Source organism: Mastigoproctus giganteus, chromosome 7 (genome assembly GCF_048544385.1).
Source record: "Mastigoproctus giganteus isolate SK-2022 chromosome 7, ASM4854438v1, whole genome shotgun sequence".
NCBI classification, from domain to species: Eukaryota; Metazoa; Arthropoda; class Arachnida; order Uropygi; family Thelyphonidae; genus Mastigoproctus; species Mastigoproctus giganteus.
In genome coordinates, this window is record NC_143581.1 from 127,403,288 (window position 1) to 127,426,039 (window position 22,752).

Genomic DNA, 22,752 nt, shown 5'->3' on the forward strand with positions numbered 1-22,752 from the left:
AAATACAGTGACCTCCTGATTTACAAACACAGTGTTACTAAAATTGTAGCTCATAAAGCAGCAAAGTGCATAAATCACAAGTGATTTTTCATTAGCTATAATAGTACAAGGATATTTTCCAAAAAATACTCTGCTCAGTCCCAAAAATGCATGACAAATGAAAGAACATAACATTTATATAAAATTTAAGTTACAGCAACAAAATTTAAAACTCTTTTAATAAGATTTTAAAACAATATCTTTATTACAATATACAATACAGGTGGACTGCATCTGAGGAGCCATACTTATGCGTTAATGAAGTATATAAGTAAACAAAAATGTTTTTTTTTTTTTTTTTTTTTCTGTTGAAGTTGTACTGAGCAACTCCAAAGCTGTTTTCTGCAGTTGAGCACAATGGTTTGGATTTGTGCATAAAAAAAGTTATTATAAAAAACAATTGTTACTTTTGCAATAATTTCTGTTTAAATTATAAACAAAAATAAATAATCACAGACATAAATGGAGACACAGGGTTACAACTGGTAACCCTGAGCCTCCTTCAAATTAAATTGCAGTGTGATTAAATTGATGGATGGATGGATACCTAATGACAATCACTTTATACTGCTACAATAAAATTAGCGAAAAAGCTGGAGTAGGAGTTGAACCACTGTACAATCACAACAGAGAGGAACGGGGATAAGCAGTACTAAGAACAAGCTGAACCAAGGCCATCTGGTAGTGATTAGCATTAGCATTGGTAGAGGCATATGATGCAAGAAAGCAAGCTTATGCAGCATCAGCCAAAAAAAAAAAAAAAAAAAAAACACACTTCCACTTCACCCCTCCATTCATTCGAAATACCTGTCCAGCTGAGCCTTAAATTTATTTAGGCTATCAACTTCCACAACAAGGGATGGAAGTCTGTTACACCAACCAACTACCCGCTGGCTAAAGGCATAAACATAAGCATGCCTAAACATTCCCTGATTGACCAGAGAGTGTATAAGATGATTCAATTTTCAATTATCAACTGCATATAACAACACAAAGAAGACTAACAAAATGACATCAATTTGATGCCTTCTTTCTGCTAGTATCAGGATTCAGCAGTTACATGTGCAGTTACTTACTCTTGAGGAAGAGAACAATAATCAAGATATATTTCAGTTCAAGTTCAACAGTACTATGTAGCTCCAAAGTACTATTCAGTGTTGACACTCATTCTTTCATTTATAATTCTTTTTTATTATTAAAAAAACATAACTCCTACAACTTATATAATATTAAAAAATTTACCTTTTTCAAGATATATGGTGCTTCCACATTTAGTCTACACCTACGTTCTATAATATGTACTGCACCATCTTTACTTCTAGATTCATATGTAATGTCGCTTCCTAAAAAAACTGGAATCATTTTGCATGTAGGAAACCTCTTTTCATATGCCTAAAATAATAAAAACAAATATAACAAAATGTTTCAATACTATTTTATTGAATGAGTTAATATGAAATCATTCTGTAGAAGAACAAAATATTTGGAGAGAGATTCCACTTTGCATGAGTGAAGTTTCAATTGGACTTTTACACCTATTAAGAAACATCTAACCAAGTATAGTTATAGTAAAAAAAGTGAATTTTTTGCATCATTTGTAAAACAAAAAACTTCACCATCAAAAACAGTAGCAACGTAAATTCTGTAGAGCTAACAAATTACTTAGGACATTATGAGTAATATTACTTGAAATCCAGCACATATTCACAAAAAAAAAAAATTACATTTTTCTCTTTTAGTGCAGATTATTCGTAAATCTTGTATTTCGTTCAAAATTCCTCTTGCAAATTATCATATATCACCAGCAGTTGATAACCCATTTGATGTCACTTTAGAACATCAAAAAAGTAGAGACAGGCAGAAAAGGTCCAACGTGGGTATCAATGGAAAAATGTATACTTAATTAAACAGCCTTCTTAAATATGGTGACTAACTAACACACACACACACCCCACAGTTTTTTTAATTCCACACAAACAGAGGTTCTGCCTCCACTACAGCTAGTCATATAGCTTATCAGCTACATGACCCCAGGGGCTCACATCTGGTGAGTATGGGCTTGGCACACCCAGGGTCCTGAGCTGGATATCATCATTCTTCTCTTTCTTGGTGATTCCCTTCTACTTCTGACTCACTCTCTCACATTCTCTCTCTCTCTCTCTCTCTAGGGGGTAATTCATAATTTTTTTTCCCCCTTTTTGGCTGGTGCAGCATAAGCCTCAGGCTCCCTTGCACCATATAGCTAATAACAATAATGCCAAGTTATAATGGTGCAAAACTGAAAGCTTTAATAGCAATCTTTGTTATTACATACAAATAATCAAATTTATTCATCATGTAAATTAATAAACATTGTGCATACCTCATTGTAATTACTCCTTAAAAAAAATATTGCTTTTTTTTTTTTTTTTTTTAATCCTCCAATGTGAAGGTATTTTTTCTCTGAAAAATATTCACTGATATTCTCTCTGGTAGTGTACCAGGAATGCATTTAGAATTCACAATAAGTACATGACAGCATTTTTTGTGACTATTTAATTTAATTTCTTTAATAAATGTAACTGTTATTTACATTTGTAACCAATAGATATACCTTTTAGCCATTATAAATAATAAATAAATAAGTTTTCCGTTTATATTCTGGGATGACCACAAGGTCAGAGGAGTTCACAAGATAGAGAAAATACAAGAAACAGCACTGTATTTAGTAGTCATGCAGGCTTGAACTACAGTCAATCAAAGCATGTGTACTTATGTAACCCTGACCACTTGACTATGGCGGCCATTACAGGTGTAAATAAATTTGGTTGCTAATGTCTAATATTCATTGAAATGTGCTTCTTCAAACTGCTCAACCACTAGATATACCTCTTTAATATCTGGAAAATTATAAAATTGGGCATCTCTCAATTCTATTGGGTGTTGGATTTTAGAGAGTTTATTAAAATTAATTTTTTATTAAAATGGGCATATTAATAATCACCTAATTATATCCTCAGAGTAAGTATTATTTATTCTTCATGTTCTCTTTGTAATAAATTTGAATAAGTTTATCTCTCTCTTTATCTACCAACTATTAATTATGATGGATAATCCATCTTTTTTTACTCAATTTGACCCTTCTCTGTCTCACTACTCTAGTTCGTGACAAAAAATTTCTCTGTCTTTTTGCAAAAATTCTGTTTTTCTAAAACTGGATTTTTTTTTAATTTTTGAGAATTTCTGCTTATTTTTGTTAATGAATTGGCCATTAGGTGTGTTATGGTAAAATAGAAATGCATTGCAAAATAGAAATGTGAATAATGGCACTGTTCTCTTATGTGCAGTCATTTCATTGTACTTATATACTGTGAAGCCAATTAACAGTCTTAAAGTAATATATAAAATAAATATGACAGAAAATTTCAAAGCGATATGCACAAGTTTCTTCAAAAAACCAGAAAAAGATAGTTTGCCTTGTGTACTGTGTGTAGGTGTGATTTTTCAATTTAAAGCAGCAGGAAATGCAATGTAATCAGACACATTTGCAAATAAGTATAGTATAAGTATAGTAAGTATAACAACAATGTGCAGAGAGAAATACAAAAATAGTGTTGCATTTCATGGTGACAAAGTTTATTTGCATCTTTTGTCATAGAACAGTCTTCCTCTGAGTTGTGCTGGTCATGCAGGCACGACATTCAGAAATGTTTCTTGATAGTGATTTAACAGAAAAATACAGTTGTGAAAGAAAACAAAAACAATAGGCATTGTTAGTGATATGGTAATGATGGAATTGAAAAATGAGCCATTTTAGGTTGTTACAGATGGCAGTAATCAAAGTGACCAATCATAATTAAGAAAAAAAAATCATCAAATTGAAAGCAGCTTGCTCTTGGTGCCATCACTAGAAGATGACTCTACAAAATACAATATTAGGCATCTTTTTCTGAACAACTGTCAGCAGTGGGATTCCTTTAAAAAAAAAAAAACTGTGGCACTTCATGTTGAAAATGTGCTGCTATGGAATGTCTAAAAAACTGAAGTAGCAAGGGTATTAAAAGAGGAGATTGTGCACTTGGTGGTAATAGGTTTACTCTTATTAATTTGTGTGCTGAAAAAGGAGCTGCATCCCTGTGAAAATGAATGAATACTTGGTGAAAATTTACTATTATCTAGAGCAGGGGTGGGCAACCTTTATAAATGGCAGGCCAAATAAAATGTCCGTGAGGTACGTGTGGGCCAAATAAAATGTCCGTGAGGGCCAAATTTTTTTTAGCTTTCCATGATTTTTAGGATTATTAAAATGGTGTATAGTGAAAAAATTTGTCAAACAGTTTTGTTCTTTATTGTAATATTTATATATACACGTACATATAATTAATTTTATTAATGAGAAAAAAGAAAATACAAACGAAATAACAAAAATTGGAATATTTTAGTTTTATAATATTTAATGAGAGATTTGATACTGTTTATTGTAATCGATATCTGTAGTAGCAATGCACAGAGTATTTTCTAAATTTACATTAGTAATTCCATTAATTCAAAAATATATATAATAATAAATATATTTTTAAAATGACTGTGGGTCAGATTACGCACATTAACAGGCTGGAGATTACCCACCCCTGATCTAGAGAGAGATGGTAAAAGGGAAAATAGATATTAACAACTTCAAATGATGCTTGCCATGGAATTAAAAAAAAAAAAAAAAAAACATCTGTTTAAAGAAGAGGTTAGAAGTGTTGAAAAATGCAAAATGAGCATTTTTCAGAAATAGCAAATTGAAAAATACAACAAGCAATCACTAGTGACTGAAACTGACTCATGTTCAAATCCAATTCATGAAAGAAAATAAACTGAACTCAAAAAAAAAAAAAAAAATTCGGATGTACAAACTTCTAGTAAAAGCAATCCTAAGCAGGCCAAGCAAGCTGATAATTCTGGGCATGTTATTCTCACTCATGCAGAAAGTCTGTTCATGTTTCTCTCCTCTGGCTTGAATAAAACAATTATTGTGATTTTCTCTTAAATGCAATGTCAACATCTGAAAATCTGAACATATCTCTTCAATGCAACTTATCTCACATCTACTTTCTAAGATATGTACCTCTAGATATGTTGAAGAATGACTTATATACATATTTGTTTAACCAACAGTTTTAAAATATTTCATTCCATTTTGGAAAGAGTACAGTAGTAGATTAAACCAGGAAGATGTTTCCAACTTAGTCATAGGCACTTTTCTCTTATTTCAGACATCATGGGGACATCTGAAATAAGAGATGAGGAAGTACTTTATGGCTGCATGTGACTACATGGTGCACATGTTCCCACTGAAAAATTATATTCTTATATATGACAAGGTAATACAAATTTAATCAAGTTGCAGTACATCATTTTCAAATTTGAAATTTTTTGTGGACAAGTTTCCAGTACATCTTGGTGTCATTAAACATATAGAAACAGATGAAGCAATGGATGTTTTGCAGCATCTGGTCTGTTAGTTTAAGTATAAGAACCTACCAGACTATTATGAAAGAATAAAGAAATGATGCACAAGTAAAGAAACGATGGTCCTTGGTTGAGAAACAGAAATGACAAGTGAAAAGGAAGTTGAAATATAACAAATTATCCCAAGTCATGCTTGGCATTTTAAAAATGAGTGCAAGAGAATACCAGGTGAGAAACAAAACCAACAAAAATGAAGTTCAGATCTCCTCTTTCTGGTGAAACTGAAAATGCTCCTGAGAGCCAAGTCCAGATGCAGTGCCATTATTGTGAACAAAACTTTGGCTCAACATTTCTGAAGAGCACAAAGTTTGCAACAGTAACTTTCATGAAGCAATCAAAATCGGTTGATGGCTAATAGAATATCCAAGCAGAAATCCAAAGTAGAACCATGTTAGGTAAACTAATGTTTAAAAGTATACTGTAGCAAATAATCCCAAGACTATATTTTAACATAAAACTTGCATTTTGCCAGTGAAATTTAATTTCTAGTTCAGTGTGGTATGGCCTTTAAAAGCAATGTCCTCATTTTTTTTTTTCCAAAAAAACTCCTGTTTTCTGGAAAAAAATAAAAAAATTTTAAATAAAATTTTTATTTTAATTTTGACATCAATTCTGCTGTAATGTTTGGTATGAAAACAAAATAGAAAAAAAATTAATATTTAAAAGTACAGGGTTGTTAAAATTAAAGTATTCCTATGTAGAGGGCTCTGGAGCAAGTTCTAAGGCTCATATTGAAGAGAAATTTGGACAACAGGTACAATAAAGAATGCATTCACCATTTATTGGGAAAAAAAATTAGTTACAAAATTTGTCACTGTATGGCACGTAACTATCTTAGTTACAATTATGCAAATAACGTAAGTTATTTGCATAATTGTAAGTTATTGCCACAGCATCCCTACTCAGCTCTACTATATAAAAGCAAAGCAGTCTCTTCAAAATCATACAGTAGATGTTTGCCTGCACTACAGCAGCAAAGCCAACAATGTTGCAGGAAAAGGCTCTATTAGTGAAGCTGTCTATCAGAACAGCAGCAATGCAGCTGCAGCTATAAGAGAATTCTGGCATCAGAAGCGCATAAGGCACGGACCTATGACTGTTTGTGCTGTCTACAAAATGATTGCAAAATTTGAAGTGACAGGGCATCTTGGTGTTCAACCAGGTAGAGGTCAAAAAACGAGTGGATTCCTCTCGTGTTGAAGATGCGGCTATGGCTGTCGTGGATTTATTAAGTCAATCTCTATGTTGTAGCGCAAGTGTGCCAGCTGTTTCTCGTGAAGTGGACATGCCGTATTCCACTTCAAGGCTAGTAATGCGTCAGGTGTTGCAGTACTATCCTTACAAGATGCACATGCTACAGCAGCTAAAGCATGGTGATGCAGATATTCGAATCACACATGCACTTCAGTTTCTGGCACGAATGACAGTGGGTATCACTTGGCCATGGAACATCTTTTGGAGTGATGAAGCCCACTTCTGCTTAAATGGACAAATGAATACGCACAACTGTCGCATTTAGGCAACAGAAAACCCTAGAGTTATCCAAGAGGTCCTGTTGCATTCTCCAAAAGTGAGACAGAGTGATGTGGATTTATGGCCACATTCATGATTGGGCTATATTTTTTTGAACAGGTAACAATGACTGGACCCCGCACCTGTTCCATCACTGGACAGTGATATGAAATGTTCACAAATTTCACAACACAAGAGCGGCAACAACGTGGATGCCTTCAGGATACCATATTCATGCAAGATGGTGTGTGCCACCCCCACATCCACTGTTGTGTCCAAAGACTGCTAAGGCAACACTTTACAGATGAACGGGTCATCAGCTGTTGTTTCCAGACATCTTGGCCACCCCAATCATCGGACCTCACCCCATGCGACTTCTGGTTGTGGGGGTTTTTTGAAGAATCAGGTGTATTGGGAAGGATGTCAAACTCTGACAGATCTGAAGGACAGCATTAGACGTCATGTGCTGGCCATTCCAGTTGACATGTTATGTTCTGCTGTAGAAAATTCTGTTCTTTGGATGGAAACTGTTGACCAAAATGGAGGACACATTGAACAATTGTAGCGCTGTTCAAGTGTATGTATTGCCACAGCGCCGTATAGTGACGAATTTTGTAACTAATTTTTTTTTTTCAATAAATGGCGAGCGCATTCTTTATTGCACCTGTTGTCCAAATTTCTCTTCAATACGAGCCTTAGAACTTGCTCCAAACACAGATGCTGCTGTACTTCTTCATGTATATCAAGTTGATGTTCATCAGTGTCTTCATCTTCATCAGAGTGTACAGAAAAACAGTCAAGTGGTTCAGGAATAGGCAATACTTCACCATGAGACAAGGAACAAATTGCAATGGTATATTTGGGCATGTCACTGTCCACTTTTTCTTCATTGTCATCTCTTTTCTAATAGGAGACACCATACAGAAGTAACAGTCTGTGACGTCATTTGCTGGCTCCCTCCATATCATGGGGGTGCTGTGAAAAGCATAAACGTCTATTTCGATTCGTCCATGCATTTAGTTTTGATGAATGGGTAATGAAGCATATGTGTAAGGCCCAGTTCTTGCCATGGTCACCTACTTTACACCCAAAGTACGAGTAGGCCTTTTTATGGCTCAAGTTAAGGGACACTTTCTTGAAGTTAATGTGACTTCTCCACATACGTAACAGAAGTCATCAGTACTCTTCACACAAGTACTGGACATATTAATCTTACACAAATACTGCAAAAGTAAGTATCTTACAGAGAACAACCATTAACTGAAAACAAATCACCCAATGCCTAGTCGTAATCAAGGATTAGAAGAAGATCAGGGTTGAAGAGGCATTTGAGGCAACAACTTATCTGCAGAGCTAGGTGACAGTTGCTGATCACATGATAAGAGCATGGTGGTACTGAAACTGCAGTGTTGCCATGCATTTTGCCGAGAGCCGTAGTTGATAATGTAGAGTAATATGAGATCCCAACTGTAATTCGAAAACAAGTGCCAATCAACAAATTTTAATGTGATTTTCATGTTCAGCAGCATTAAATTAGTCAAGATTGGCTATTTTCATTTTCGTAACATTTTACATGTTGACCAGTTTTATTAATAAGAGATGTGCCAAGAAGAAATCCTCACGCAACTTGAAGTCACACTTAGCAATCATTAAGCATATGGACAACAGGACACAGTGACAATATTGCCAACAGCAAACAAAAACTTCGTGTCATCAAACAATGCTCACACAAACATCAAAACTTGAAAACCTAACCTTCAACCAAGGTAACAAACCTTTTTGGTTCAAATTTTTATTTAAAAGCATTTATATACATAGTTTTTCAATTTTTACCAACTTTCAAATTTCTTGAAAAAAACTCATTCCAGGAAGGGTTAAAATATTTGTGGCTATCAATCATAATTAATCAATGCCTTCAATCATAAGAAAGCCACGATGCATAATCTGCTATACAATATGGTACAATACTGCACCAAGCCAAATGACTGTGATCAGGAAATTAACCCTTTGCCAGGCACATTATTATTATTAGCCATAAGGTGCAAGGAAGCCTGAGGCTTATGCTGCACCAGCCAAAAAAAACCCACGTTACCCTGAGAGAGAGAGAGAGAGAGAGAGAGAGAGAGAGAGAGAGAGAGAGAGAGAGAGAGAGAGAGAGAGTCCGAAATAGAAGGGAATCATCAAGAAAGCAAGAAAGAAGAATAATGATATCCAGCTCAGAACCCTGGGTTTGCCAAGCCCATACCAGATGTGAGCCCCTGGGCTAATGTCCATCACGACAACTTAAATTCGACAATAAAAATATCTATTAGAGTGATGTCAGTGTGAATTTTAGTATTCCTTCATTATTTGTTTGACTTTCAATATCATTAATTCTTTTGTGATAGAGTTTGGCCATAAAAAATAATAAAAGGAAAGTTTTTGTTAAGCTTTATGACGCTGATCCTCGAATATAATTATTAAGCACTCTAAAGCAAGGATTTAAAATTAGCAGCAGTTGTAGCATCCAATAAAAGATGAGAGCTAGTATAACCTTCAGTCTGAAGCAAGCGAATGGAAATGATCACTAGTGAAAATTTTGCTACAACAGATATATTTCTAGGTCCAGGCTCCACTTTCCCTTATTATTATGAACATGAATAGCACAATGTAGTCCACATTGTAGATATAGTCAGTCAGTCAGTCAGTCTGTCTGTCTGTCTCTGTCTCTCTCTCTCTCTCTCTCTCTCTCTCTCTCTCTCTCTCTCTCTCTCTCTCTCTCTCACACACACACACACACACACACACACACACACACACACAATGTTATAGCATACTGGCACTGTTTCATAAAAATAAATTAATCAAATTAAATAAATAAATATATGTTATGGGATGTCAATTTTAGATACTGGCAATCGGATTTTTTAAAATCTTTATATCATCTATGTTGTTATTTTCTTTTTTATAAAAGAAATTAAAATAAAATGTTCAAAACAAAGAAAACATTCAAAAGGCAGACATCAGACCATAACTCAAGAGGCCTTGAGATCAGTGTTGAATGGGGGGGGGGGGGGGTGACTCAGGGTATTTCACCCTCAGTGGAATAAAATCCCCACCCCGGGCAAAAAATAGGAATTTTTATTTTCGTTCAAATATTCATTCAAAGACCTCAGACATTGAAATTTGAAAATTTCTTCTTACTGCACTGTTTAGGGGCCATATTATCAGTTTACACAGTGTTGTAATTATAAAACATAAATTCAATACATTTATGTCAAATAAATTTATTGAATTTGTATTTTATTTTTTGTTATTGAAAACATAAAAAAATCACACCAACTAAGTGGGGTACTTGTTAAGTGGTACACGGCGAAAATAAATCACTAAACTTCAAAAGAAACAATTTTAAAAATAATTAAATAGTCAAATAATCGAATTGCAACTATTTCAAGCGTTGCCATTTTCACACAAACCATCTCTTGATAGTGTTTCCACACAAATGGTTTACGTGAGAATTCTTTGTTTGTATATTGCAAACAAGACTGATTGGATAATAGGGTGTGAGCCTCAATTGGTCCCTCAATGATGGAAGCTATTGTAATTAGAAAGTGTCCTACAGCTTTCACAGGAAGGGCTAAACAATATCTGGGTAGAGAGAGGAGTGTACTGCAGCCACCATTTCAATTGTCAGCAGTTTTACTTTATGGTTTTCACATTCCCTTTGTTTGTTTGTTTGTTTTTCACAGAAAGAGTCTACTGTGGCCAATTCTTTCTTTGTATACTGCAAACAGGAAGGTTTGGTCACAGCCTATAAACAATACATTTTATAATCTTTTTATCATATATGTACCCAGTGGTGGGATTCAAATAATTTAACAACCAGTTCGCTGCCCTAATGACCGTTCTAAGTATAAAAAAACTATATACCAAAAGGTAGTTTATTATTTCATGCAGTTAATACTTAAATAAGAACAATAAAAGAGGTCCACAAAACTAGATTATGTTATAAGAAAGAGTTTTAAAATATTAATGAAAAAATATTAAATAATACCTGACAAAAAACAATAAAACTGTTATTTATGATATTTCCATATTGTTTCTTGATTGGCGTCCTCGCTTGCAATTTTCTTCGCTTTTATCCGAGCATCATTGGCTGAGTGACTTATCCTTAACCACTGTAGGAGTAGGATCCCATTCCTTTAGAGGTAGACCGATTAGACTAATAGTCATTGTGTTTGATATTTTAGAAACTGTTAGGCGACTTCTCTTCTCTGAACATATTATGTTCATCTTTGAAAAACCCCTTTCCGCTTCTGCTGAACTTACAGCAATTGTTCTGACAATATTTTTAGCTCTTTGAACACTTTCAGGATAATTCTGAAATTGCATAATTCTGGGAATTTTTTTAAACGTTTTCCAAGAAATCTCGATAATCATTAATATCAATTTGGTAATTAAAAATGTCATTAAATACGAGCAATTGTTCTTCAGCTGCTTTCCATGGAACTAGTACTTCTTCAATATTCCAGTAATCTGGCTCCAAAAAATTGAGAAATTGTAATTTATTCCTATCTTGAAATTAGCTACAACTTGCTTTTAAATGTTTACAATCCATTAGTCTTTTTTTTTTTTCAAATTCGTTACGTTTTCTAAAAGTCTTTCCTGAGGAAGCCCGAGACAAATCGATTTTCTACAAATTTTATATTTTTAATTCATCAACTTTTTTTTCGTATGGACCCTTTTCCTTTCCAAGCATTTGAAATTAGTATTAGTATTAGTAACGGCCGCATGGTGCAAGAAAGCCTATGGCTTATGCTGCACCAGCCAAAAAAAAAAAAAAATTTTTTTAAATAAAATAAAAAAAACCAAACAAAACAATGATAAAAACAAAAAAAAAAAAATAATAAATAAATAAATAAAATAAATAACTAAATAATAATAATTAATAAATAAGAAAAAAAAAATAATAAAAAATAAATAAACAGGAAATTAAACCTATCATCCTATGCGCTTCCCTTACCCGAAAGTACCATCCAGATGACCTTTGAATTTCCCCAAACTGTCGGCCTCTACCACCCATGAAGGCAACTTATTTCAGTAATTTATAACTCGCTGGCTAAAATAAAACTTCCTGCAGTCCAATCTAAACATTTCCCCCTGTAACTTGAATTTATGTCCCCTAGTTCTAGCATCATTTATAATCTTGAAAATTTTGTCCTCATTCATTTTACTGATGCCTCTCAGAGCCTTAAACACCTCAATCAAATCTCCTCTAAGGTGTCTAGTTTCCAAACTCTGCAACCCACATATTCGAAGTCTTTCTTCATAAGGACGCCCTTTTGCCGATCTCACCAGGCGAGTTACCCTTCTTTGCACCCTTTCAAGAAGCTCGATGTCTTTCTTTAGGTGCGGTCTCCATACTTGAACACAGTATTCCAAGTGTGGTCTAACATAAGCCTTATATAATGGGATTATCACGTCCCTATCTCTACTTGCAAAAGTTCGATAGATCATCGATAGGACACCATGGGCCTTCCTTGCAACCTGTTTACAATGTTCAGAGAATTTCATGTCTGACCGTATCGTAACACCCAAGTCCCTTTCCTCCAGTACTGGGTTTAGTTGAACTCCACCAAGTGAATAAGTTTTTTTGGGATTACTGTTTCCCAGGTGTAATACCTTACACTTTGTTGGATTAAAGCACAGCTGCCATTTTTCTGACCATTCCTGAAGTCTATCTAGGTCTCTCTGAAGAAGCTCAGCTTGACAGTGATCATTAACTACTCTACCAATTTTAACATCATCTGCAAATTTAGACATCACGCCCTCTATCCCTTCATCAATGTCGTTTATGGAAATTAAAAACAACAGTGGTCCTAATACTGATCCTTGGGGAACCCCACTTCTTACATCAACCCAATCTGAGGAATAGCCATTTATCACAACCCTCTGCCTCCTGCCCTGAAGCCATCCTTCTATCCATCTAAGGATTTTCCCAGTGATTCCAACCTGTTCCAGCTTATAAAGCAACCTCATGTGGGACTGAGTCAAAAGCTTTAATACAAAACGTGGGACTGAGTCAAAATGCTTTAATAGATCTTATCACGAGTCTTTCAGCCTTTATTATGTCTATATTTCTTGCTTGCAGTGCATTTGAAAGAAGAGAAATTTCGTTTAAAATATCAATCATCAATTCCAAATCAGTTATAAAATATATATTTTCAAGACGGGCAGCCATACCTAAGTACTTTTTATTTGAATAAAAATAGTGATGTAGCGCTGGATAAGCGGGCCACACAGCTAGGGTTGACCTTAAACCACAGGCAGCCCATCTTGGTCCAAAAATTCTACCAATCTTTATAATTTCAATTCCAAATTGTTCGGATATTTTGGAAAGTTCAATTTGGTTCTTATTGGATTGATGAAAAATAGTATATATCTTATCAATAAATATTTTTAAATGATTTACTTGCTTTGTTTCCTTTATCGAATCATCTAAAACAAGATGGAGGTGATGATTTAAACAGTGCCATATTATTATATTTGGAAACTCTTTTGCAATCCTAGTGCTCACTCAAGATTTTCTTCCAAGCATAACGCTGGCACCATCGGAGCAAAAATCCTATTAAATTTTTTTCTAGGTAGTTCTTAGTAAGCCCAACATTATTTAAACTTTCCATAACTGAAGAACGTATTGTCTCTGCATCTTGTTTTTCCAATTCAACTAGTTCAACGAAAATTGTTGGTGATGTAACTGAATCCAAGGCCAATTCTAATACAACAAATTCTGATTTTGGTTTCTTATTGGAAAAAATCTGTCACTCTTTTGCCTTTTCTTCCTTTTAAGGGCTACTGCAAAAAAATTTTAAAAATGTTTTATTTTAATATATTATAGAGCAGGAGCGGATATGTGCCAATATATTTGAATATTTTTACTGGTTCTGTCCACGTGTGGTCATATCATAAACTTTTATAAACAAAGCACTATGCTTATACCATTGATAGATCAGTCAGAACATACATTTTCTTCATTTTATCGATATTAAACGAAAATTTCTTGCTGAATTAATAAATGGCATAGAATACCAGGCGCCCACCTTAGAGAGAACCCTGATCACAAGTGCCATTTTAACAACCGGTTCGCCGAACTCAACAAAAAATTAGGTATCGGTTCTGCCGAACCGGTGCGAACCGGCTGAATCCCACCACTGTACGTACCTGTACTGTAATATTGCAAGAACCCTGATTGCATGAAGATATGCTTAGAAGGCACGAATGAGTTATCGAAAAAATTAATAAATGAATGATTGATACATATGCAAAGAAAAAGCAAAGACGAATAAGATTATTATAATACAGCCACTCCCCGATTAACGTAAGGGTTGTGTTCCACGGAACTCTATGTAAGTCTGATTTTACGTAAGTCGGAATTTCCTCCATGCTTGTGCAGCACTCATAACTGTGCTCGCTGAATTGATTGAATCTATAAAGAAATATTCGACGAACATGTGAATAGAATTATTTCTTGTATTTATTCACTGCACAGGAAAAATTACAAAAGCGTGCAATTTAAAAAATTTCAAAATTATAAAATTACAAAAAAAGAGAGGAGACAGACATAACATCAGTAAGTTTTACCTCTCAAGCATCATTGCCAGAATCGATGTCTTCAGCTGATAAGTACGCCCTACAGAGGTTGAGGGCTGTGGAGATTTAGAAGGGGTCGGCTGCTCAATCTTACGAAAGAACATATTAATGGATGACTGGACGGTGGGTTTTTCTTTTCATCGTAGATTTCTTTGTAGCAAGCAAGCATATCATTCACCTTTCTGTTAACTTTTAAGAATCGTTCACTGTCAGGATCCATCTTCTCAAACATTGCCATTGCCGATGCATTTTCATGAAATGTCAGTGCCATCTCTCTGGTGATGAAGTGTCTTGGCTCATTTGGTTCATCTTGAACTTCATCAGCGATTTTGAAAGTTAATTAATACTTAGTGTCCATAGATTTACCGTTTGTAACTTGCCACCATTGTTATATGATACAACGTATATCCTGAACTAGCTAGTGTAAGGTTTAAGGTAACACTAGATAGCGAAACACGTAGCACGGTATTAGAAATCGGTTAGCTTAATATAGTATTATCAATTAATCAGTAAAATTTATTAATATTGTTAAACTTCATTGTCAATTAAATTATACCTTTTTAACTAAATACATATAATGACTTAGATTTTACATACATAACATTATTAATTAATACATATAACTTAATAGGAGATATGGAAGTTATATAACGAAACTCGGAGATAATACTCGATACTAAAAAAAAAAAATATATATATAGTGTTATAACTGCATTAGGATATAAGTTTAGGGTTATAATTTTGTACTGAAATTGAAATTTTATTTGAAATTGAATCAAAATCATGACTCAGACCAGAGCAGCAAAGCAAAAGGCTCAAGCTAATGGGAGTGATGGCTTAGGGGAGAACTGAGGGGGGCAGTTGTCCTCTGAATCACAGCCTTTTAAAATGTACTGCTTGTTTGATGTTTGTGGAGCAATTAGGGATGGGACACGATATTACCAAGGGAATGTCTTTGTGTGCACGATGTAAGGAGTGTGAGGAAATCAGGTGACAACTCAGCGTTATGGGCCGATACGGAAGGATAGGGTTGACACCCTCGAAGGATCTAAATTGAGGGGCCCATCAAGCTCTCAGCTGCCCACATCAACGCCAGAGCTTGCACTTGAACATCACACAACACAGCGGCAACTCCCAAGGCAGAATGTGCTGATCCCAAAGGAACTAGTTGTTGTCGGTGACCCTATTGTCAGGGAAACACTGTGCAAAAAGGATAGGTGGAACAGGACTAGGGTATGTCTGCCAGGGGAAAGGGTTAATGACGTTGTAGGGCAAATATCTTTTAAGGGCACAAAAGCTGATACCGTTGTACACGTTGGCACTAATGATATTAAGAGTAGGAGACCAGTAGAATTACTTAACAAGTACAGGTCACTGTTTAAAAAAAACGTGAATTAGGGTTGAATTTGAAAGTGTCTGCAATTCTGGCCAGACACGATAGGAGGGAGTATATGATGAGAGCTTTATCGATCAATTCGGCCATGGAAAGATTGTGCAAGGCTCAAGGCGTAGAATTTTTCTCAACCTGGTCTGTGCTTGTTAACAGGAGAGACTATTTCTACAGGGATGGGATACATTTAAATACAAAGGGTGCAAGAATATTTGCTGATGCTATCAAGGTAGTATTAAGTGGGTCAGAAAACAGGTATCTTGGGGGGGGGATATACGGAATAATAGATTAACCGTAGCTGCTGGCAGAGGTGAAAGAGATTCTTGCACTGCTTCTATTGGAATGAGTAGCAGCCAGGAAAACAAGATGCAGGGATTTCTGAGACTGCTGGAAGTCATTGCAGTGTAAGTAAACACATGGGCTGTGTTGGGGTAGCTAAGAATAGGAACAGGTGCACGTATACTTGCGTGTACACCAAATGCTAGGAATTTGATAAATAAATTTGATGAATTTGAGGTGATGGTCAAAACATCAAAGGCAGATAATGTTGGGATCTCAGAGACATGGTGTCACAGATATATAAGGAATGCAGAAATGGAATTTGGGAAGTACAATGTGTATTTTCTTGGATTTTGTGTTTCTTAATTAATAGCATAACCCCTCCTCCCTTCCTGTCCTGTCTATCCTTCCCCTACACAAGGCAGTGTTGAATCAGTTTGGTGTGAATAAGCACCAGGAAATCAAAATTGAGAGTAGGAGTGTGTTATAGGCCTAATGACTCTGATGAGTATAATAAACAACTGTACAGGGAAATAGAGTGGGCCAGTAAATCAGAGAGTCCTATAATGGGGGATTTTAATTTACCAGAGATTGACTGGAATTTGCTGGGTTGGTCACTCACACACTAGCAAGGCTTTTGTGTATTTATTGGATGATTGTTTTCTACAGCAGCATGTTCAGGAGGCAAATAGAGGAAGTAATACTCTTGATCTGATTATCAGTAGTGATTCTTAATGCATTAAAAGAATCTGCAGATAAGGGAACAACTAGGTGGCAGTGATCACAGTGTGCTGAAGTGTGATTTACTCAAAGAGGTATCTACCATCAGGGGTAAAGGGAAGGGTTTTTGCTTCCGTAAAGGCGACTACGATGGTCTGAGACAGTATTTAAATTCTATACGGTTGGACCAACTGATGCCGAACGGGCTAGCCGGGTGGGTAAAGTGCCTGCCTGGCAACCCAAAGGTCGTGGGTTCGAATCCTGCCTCGGGCTTCGATCAAAGTACTGCAAGCACCTTGGGAGGTGCATTATGGCCACAGAAGCCGATGCGCCAACAACAAAAAAAAAATAATAAATAACCAATTGATCATGTTACCAACAGCAAATTCAAAATGGGAAGCACTCAAAGAATTAATCTTGGAAGCTACTAGGCTTCATATACCAACTAAGAAATATTGTTGAAGGTTTAGGCCTAAATGGATGTTAGATGAAAACTATTGAGACATGTGACAGAGAATAAAAATGCTCGGGATACATATAAATTAATGGGTGATACGGAAGCCTATGATAGATATAAGCTGGTCTGTAAACAAGTCACAAAGGAGATTAGGCAAGCAAAGGCAGATTTTGAGAAATCTTTGGCAAAGGATGCAAAGAAAAACAGCAAAGAGTTCTGTACTTATGTAAACTCGAGAAGGAAGGTGATGAATCAGATTGGTCCACTGAATATCGATGGTTCAACTGTTTGATGATCCTGCTCAGGTAGCTAACAAACTAAATGAGTATTCTGTATTTAGATTCACACATGAGGAGTTATTCAGGGAGGGGAATGTCAGAAGTGAATTAAACTCTGGCAATGAGCTAGATGATTTTGTAATAACTGAGAGCAAAGTGGAGCAGAAATTTGAAGATAAACATAAGAAAGGCACCTGGGGGTGGAAGGGATCTATCTAGTTATATTAAAGGACGCAAAAAGGAAGTAAGCAAACCCTTAGCCATAATTATGAGAACTTCCTTGGACTCAGGGGAGGTATCCATGGACTGGAGATGTGCAAATCTGACCCCAATTCACAAAGGAGGATCAAAGGGCGACAATTAATTACAGACCTGCTAGTTTAACTTCTGTTCCAGGGAAATTAATGGAGGCACTGGCTAAAGAAGCACTGCAGGATCATCTAGACAAGACTTCAGTTATAGCTTGGACACAGCATCGTTTTGTTAAGGGGAAGTCTTGTCTGACCAATTTGATTGGATACAATGATGTAGTCACAACAGAACTGGATACAAGGAATAACTTTGATATCATATATTTGGATCGTAGAAAGGCTTTAGATACTGTTCACAGGGAAGACTGCTGCACAAATTGGAGCAGTGTGGCACTAGAGGCAAATTGCTGCTATAGATAAAGGGATAGTTCAGAGGGAGAAGACTGTTAATCAATGGACACTGCTCTTCATGGAATAATGTTATTATTGGAGTCCCTCAGGATTCAGTGTTGGGTTCATTGTTTTCGGTATTTATTAATGATATTGATGATGGTATATCAAGCTTAATGTCCAAGTTTGCAGATGATACATAGGTTGTTAATAACAGTAATGACAGTATGCTGTTGCAACAGGATCTAGAAAAGTTGAGCATATGGGGCTGAGAAGTGGCAACTGAAATTTAACATTGATAAATGTTTGTTTGTTTGTTTGTTATTTGGTTTTTAGGAGCATTAGCAACTAAGGCCATATTGCTCCGGGGATATGCGGTGGTCATTCCCTGACCTTTTCGCATCCTCTTTATTTGGTGGGCACGGGCTCAAACCCGGGTCTAATCAAGAAGCGTGTGCTCCACACTGCTGCTCCTGCCCACCTGGCTACGGAGGTGCCATTGACAAATGTAAAGTACTGCATATGGGAAGTAGTAACACCAGAGTAACGTATCAACTGTGTGGTACTAAACTGACAGCGGTAGAGAATGAAAAGGATCTGGGGGTAATTGTGCAGGCAGATATGAAGTTTTCTGAGCAGTGCAGATGGTCTGCAAGAGTAGCTCATAGTGTGTTGTCAATGATATACAGGAATTTTTCTAGCAGGGAGGAGGTGATTATCCCCTTGTACAAGGCAATGGTCGGGCCACACCTTGAGTACTGTATACAGGTATGGAGGCCTCATTTTATGAAGGATGTAGAGCTGCTGGAGCGAGCGCAGAGATTAGTGAATGGAACAAAGGGTTGCTCTTACGAAGAAAGAGCTCAAGTTTTGCAAATTAGTGTCTGGAGACTAGGCACCTGTGAGGTGATCTGATTGAGGTGTATAAAGCGTTGAATGGTTTGAGCATGTTCAATGCTGATGGGATTCTTCCTCTTGGTCTGAATAATCGTGTGAGAGGGAATAAATTCAAATTGAGGAAAGCAGTTGTAGGATAGATGTGCAGAAGTTACATGTGGTTAATTAATGGAACAAACTTCCATCTGTTGTTGTAGAAGTTGTTAGCTTCAATAGATTCAAGGCAGAACTAGACAAACATTTGGAGCAAGTTGATGGGTGAAACGAGAAGATTTTTTTTGGCTGATGCTATATAAGATTGCTTTCTTTCATCGTGTGCTAATGATGAAAGAAAGCAAGCTAATGCTAATGCAACAGGCGCCTCCATAGCCAGGTGGGCAGGAGCAGCAGTGCATAGCACATGCTTCTTGATTAGACCAGGGTTCGAGCCCGTGACCACCAAATATGGAGGATGCGGAAAGGTCAGAGAATGACCACCGCACATCCCCCAGAGCAATATGGCCTTAGCTGCTAATGCTCTTAAAAACCAAATAACTAACAAACAAACAAACAAACAAACAACTAATGCAACACAAACAGTGCCATATAAGTTCATGTTTTCTCTATCATGTGCTGCATATGCTAATAAAAATTACTTTTTCTTTGGAATAAAAAAAAAAATAGCTCATTAAAGAAATACTTCTTATAACGCTTCATAAAATTTGAACCCAGATATTACTGAACCATACCCGAATGTTATCTGTGCTAGTTGGTCAAAACCAAGCCGGATTATGATTTGTGCTACCAGACCTGGGAAAACCTTTAGTACACAAATCCTGAGATTAAATTGAGGAAATGTAGTTGTCAAACATATGTAAACTGAACTGTTCTTGTGATAATCAGTTGTTTAAAAAGTAGATGGCCGACCGGGCTAGCCAGGTGGGAAAAGCGCCTGCCCAGCAACCCAAAGGTCGCGGGTTCGAATTGCAAAACAACCTTGGGAGGTGCATTATGGCCACAGAAGCCGATGCGCCAACTACCAAAAAAAAAGTAGTTGTCACTACTTTTTAAAAAACTCTCACATATTACATCAATCTCAGTTCAAAATACTTCTATGCAACAAGCATCAAGTAAGCTACAAAAATTAAAGCTTTTATATGCAACAATATGTAAACCTACCGCCATGACTAATTCAAAAGGATATTTGTAAACCTTCACAGGTGACTGATATTTCTGGACCATTTGGAGACAAATTATACTTCACAAGATTGTCATGAATATGATTAATATCCTGTTGCAAATTAATAAATATTACAAAAGATACATCTTTATCAATGCTTTCTTAACATCATTTAATTATATTTTCTTCTTATACTTATTCCATATGGAGTTCATATTCATGCTTTGGTCCCATTTCTGGTTCACAAAGTCGGAAAAAAAAATGCCTGTAAAAGAAAAGAAAAAAGGTATGTGCATATATTTAAATTAATATGAAAATATAGTAAAAAGAAAAATACACAAAAATCTATAAATCAAATGAAAATAAGTTGAAGGTTATGGCATCCCAATGCATTAAAACTATGTCTAATGTTATTTAGTGCTTTTAATGACATTCTCCAAATGGGCACTGTCAAGGGCAGCTTCCATAATCTAAAAAGCTAAAGGAATAAGAGGTTAGATGCATAAACAAGACAAAGCTGAATGTAAACATCAAAAGCTTAGGAATGTCACAGCTATTATGGAGAAGTTTTCAATTAGATTACATGAAACAAGTAGAAGGGAAATAATGAGCAAACAAGTGTTGGTTAAGACATCCAAGGCAGATATTGTTGGGATAACAGACGTGGTGCCACTCAGATATAAGGGATGCAGAATTGGAATTTGGGGAGTTGTTATTATTTGGTTATTAGGAGCATTGGCAACTAAGGCCATATTGTTCCAGGGATATGTGGTGGTCATTTCCTGACCTTTCAGTATCCTGAGTATTTGGTAGTCACGGGCTCGAACCCCGGTCTAATCAAGAAGCGTGTGCTACGCACTGCTGCTCCTGCCCACCTGGCTACAGAGGTGCCAAAATTGGGGAGTACAATGTGTACAGAAAGGATAGACAGGATAGGAAGGGATGAGAGGTTATGCTGTTAGTTAAGAAAGAAAATCTAAGGAAGTGCATCAAGTTGACATAGATGACAGTGCAATGTTGAGTCAGTTTGATGTGACATAAGCACAGGGAAAGCAAAAATGAGGGTAAGAGTTTGTTATAGGACTAATGACTCTGACGAGTACAATGAACAATTATAGAGAGAAATAGAGTGGGCCAGTAAATCGGTGTCTTATAATGGGGGATTTTAACTTCCCAGATATAGACTGGAACTTGTGAGTTGGTCACTCGGACACTAGCAAGGCTTTTGTGGATTTTTGGATGATTGTTTTCTACAGCATGTTCAAGAGGCAACCACATGGAGTAACACTCTTGATCTGATTATCAACAGTGATTATTCATGCATTAAGAATTTACAGATAAAGGAACCACTAGGTGGTAGTGATCAGTGTACTGATATGGGATTTACTTAAAGATGTAACTACCATCATGGGTAAAGGGAAGGGTTTTTGCTTTCGTAAAGGCGACTACAGTGGTCTCAGAGATTTTTTAGGTTCTGTACAGTGGGACCAACTGATGATGTTACGAACAGCAAATTCTAAATGGGAAGCAATAGGATAAACATAAAATTGTCAGGCGACACAAAAGCCTATGGTAGATACAAGCTAGACTGTAATCAAGTCACAAAGGAGGTTAGGCAAGCGAAGGTGGATTATGAAAAATCTTTGGCAAAAGATTCAAAGAAAAACAACAAAGAGTTCTTTACTTATATAAACTCTAAAAGGAGGGGGATGAATCAGATTGGACCACATGATCTCACTGGTTTGACTGTAGATGATCATTCTAAGATAGCTGCCGAACAAAATGAGTATTTTGCATCTACTTTCACATATGAGGAGTTATTCAAGGAGGAGAGGGCTAGATGTTTATCAAACTCTAATAGGGAGTTAAATGATTTTGTAATTACTGAGAGCAAAGGGGAGGAGAAACTGCTGAAGTTAAACATAAAGGCACCTGGGGCAGATGGGATCTATCCATTTATATTAAAGGAGATGGCAAAGGAAGTAAGCACACCCTTAGTCATAATTATGAGAGCATCCTTGGAATTGGGAGAAGTCCCCACGGACTGGAGATGTGCAAATGTATCTCCAATTCACAAAGGGGAATCGAAGGGTGACAAATAATTACAGACCTGTTAGTTTAACTTCTGTTCCATGGAAAATAATGGAGTCACAGGTTAAAGAAGCATTGCAGGATCATCTAGACAGCAGCAATAATTCAGACACAGCATGGGTTTGTCAAGGGGATGTCTTGTCTGACCAATTTGACAGGATAGT

At 36.1% G+C, this 22,752-nt stretch overlaps 1 protein-coding gene across 1 annotated transcript in view; it reads right to left on the minus strand.

Moving 5' to 3' along the window:
* The window catches only part of retm (real-time), a 310,490-nt gene extending 289,896 nt beyond the window's left edge, over nt 1–20,594 (minus strand). The window contains exons 1-2 of the mRNA XM_090377088.1: nt 20,497–20,594; nt 1,282–1,431 (exon numbers count right to left, since the gene is read on the minus strand). Coding sequence (XP_090233214.1) covers nt 1,282–1,431; nt 20,497–20,559 — 213 coding nt within the window. The 5' untranslated portion in view covers nt 20,560–20,594. The remainder of the gene's footprint in view (nt 1–1,281; nt 1,432–20,496) is intronic.
* Between the last annotated feature and the right edge of the window lie 2,158 nt (nt 20,595–22,752).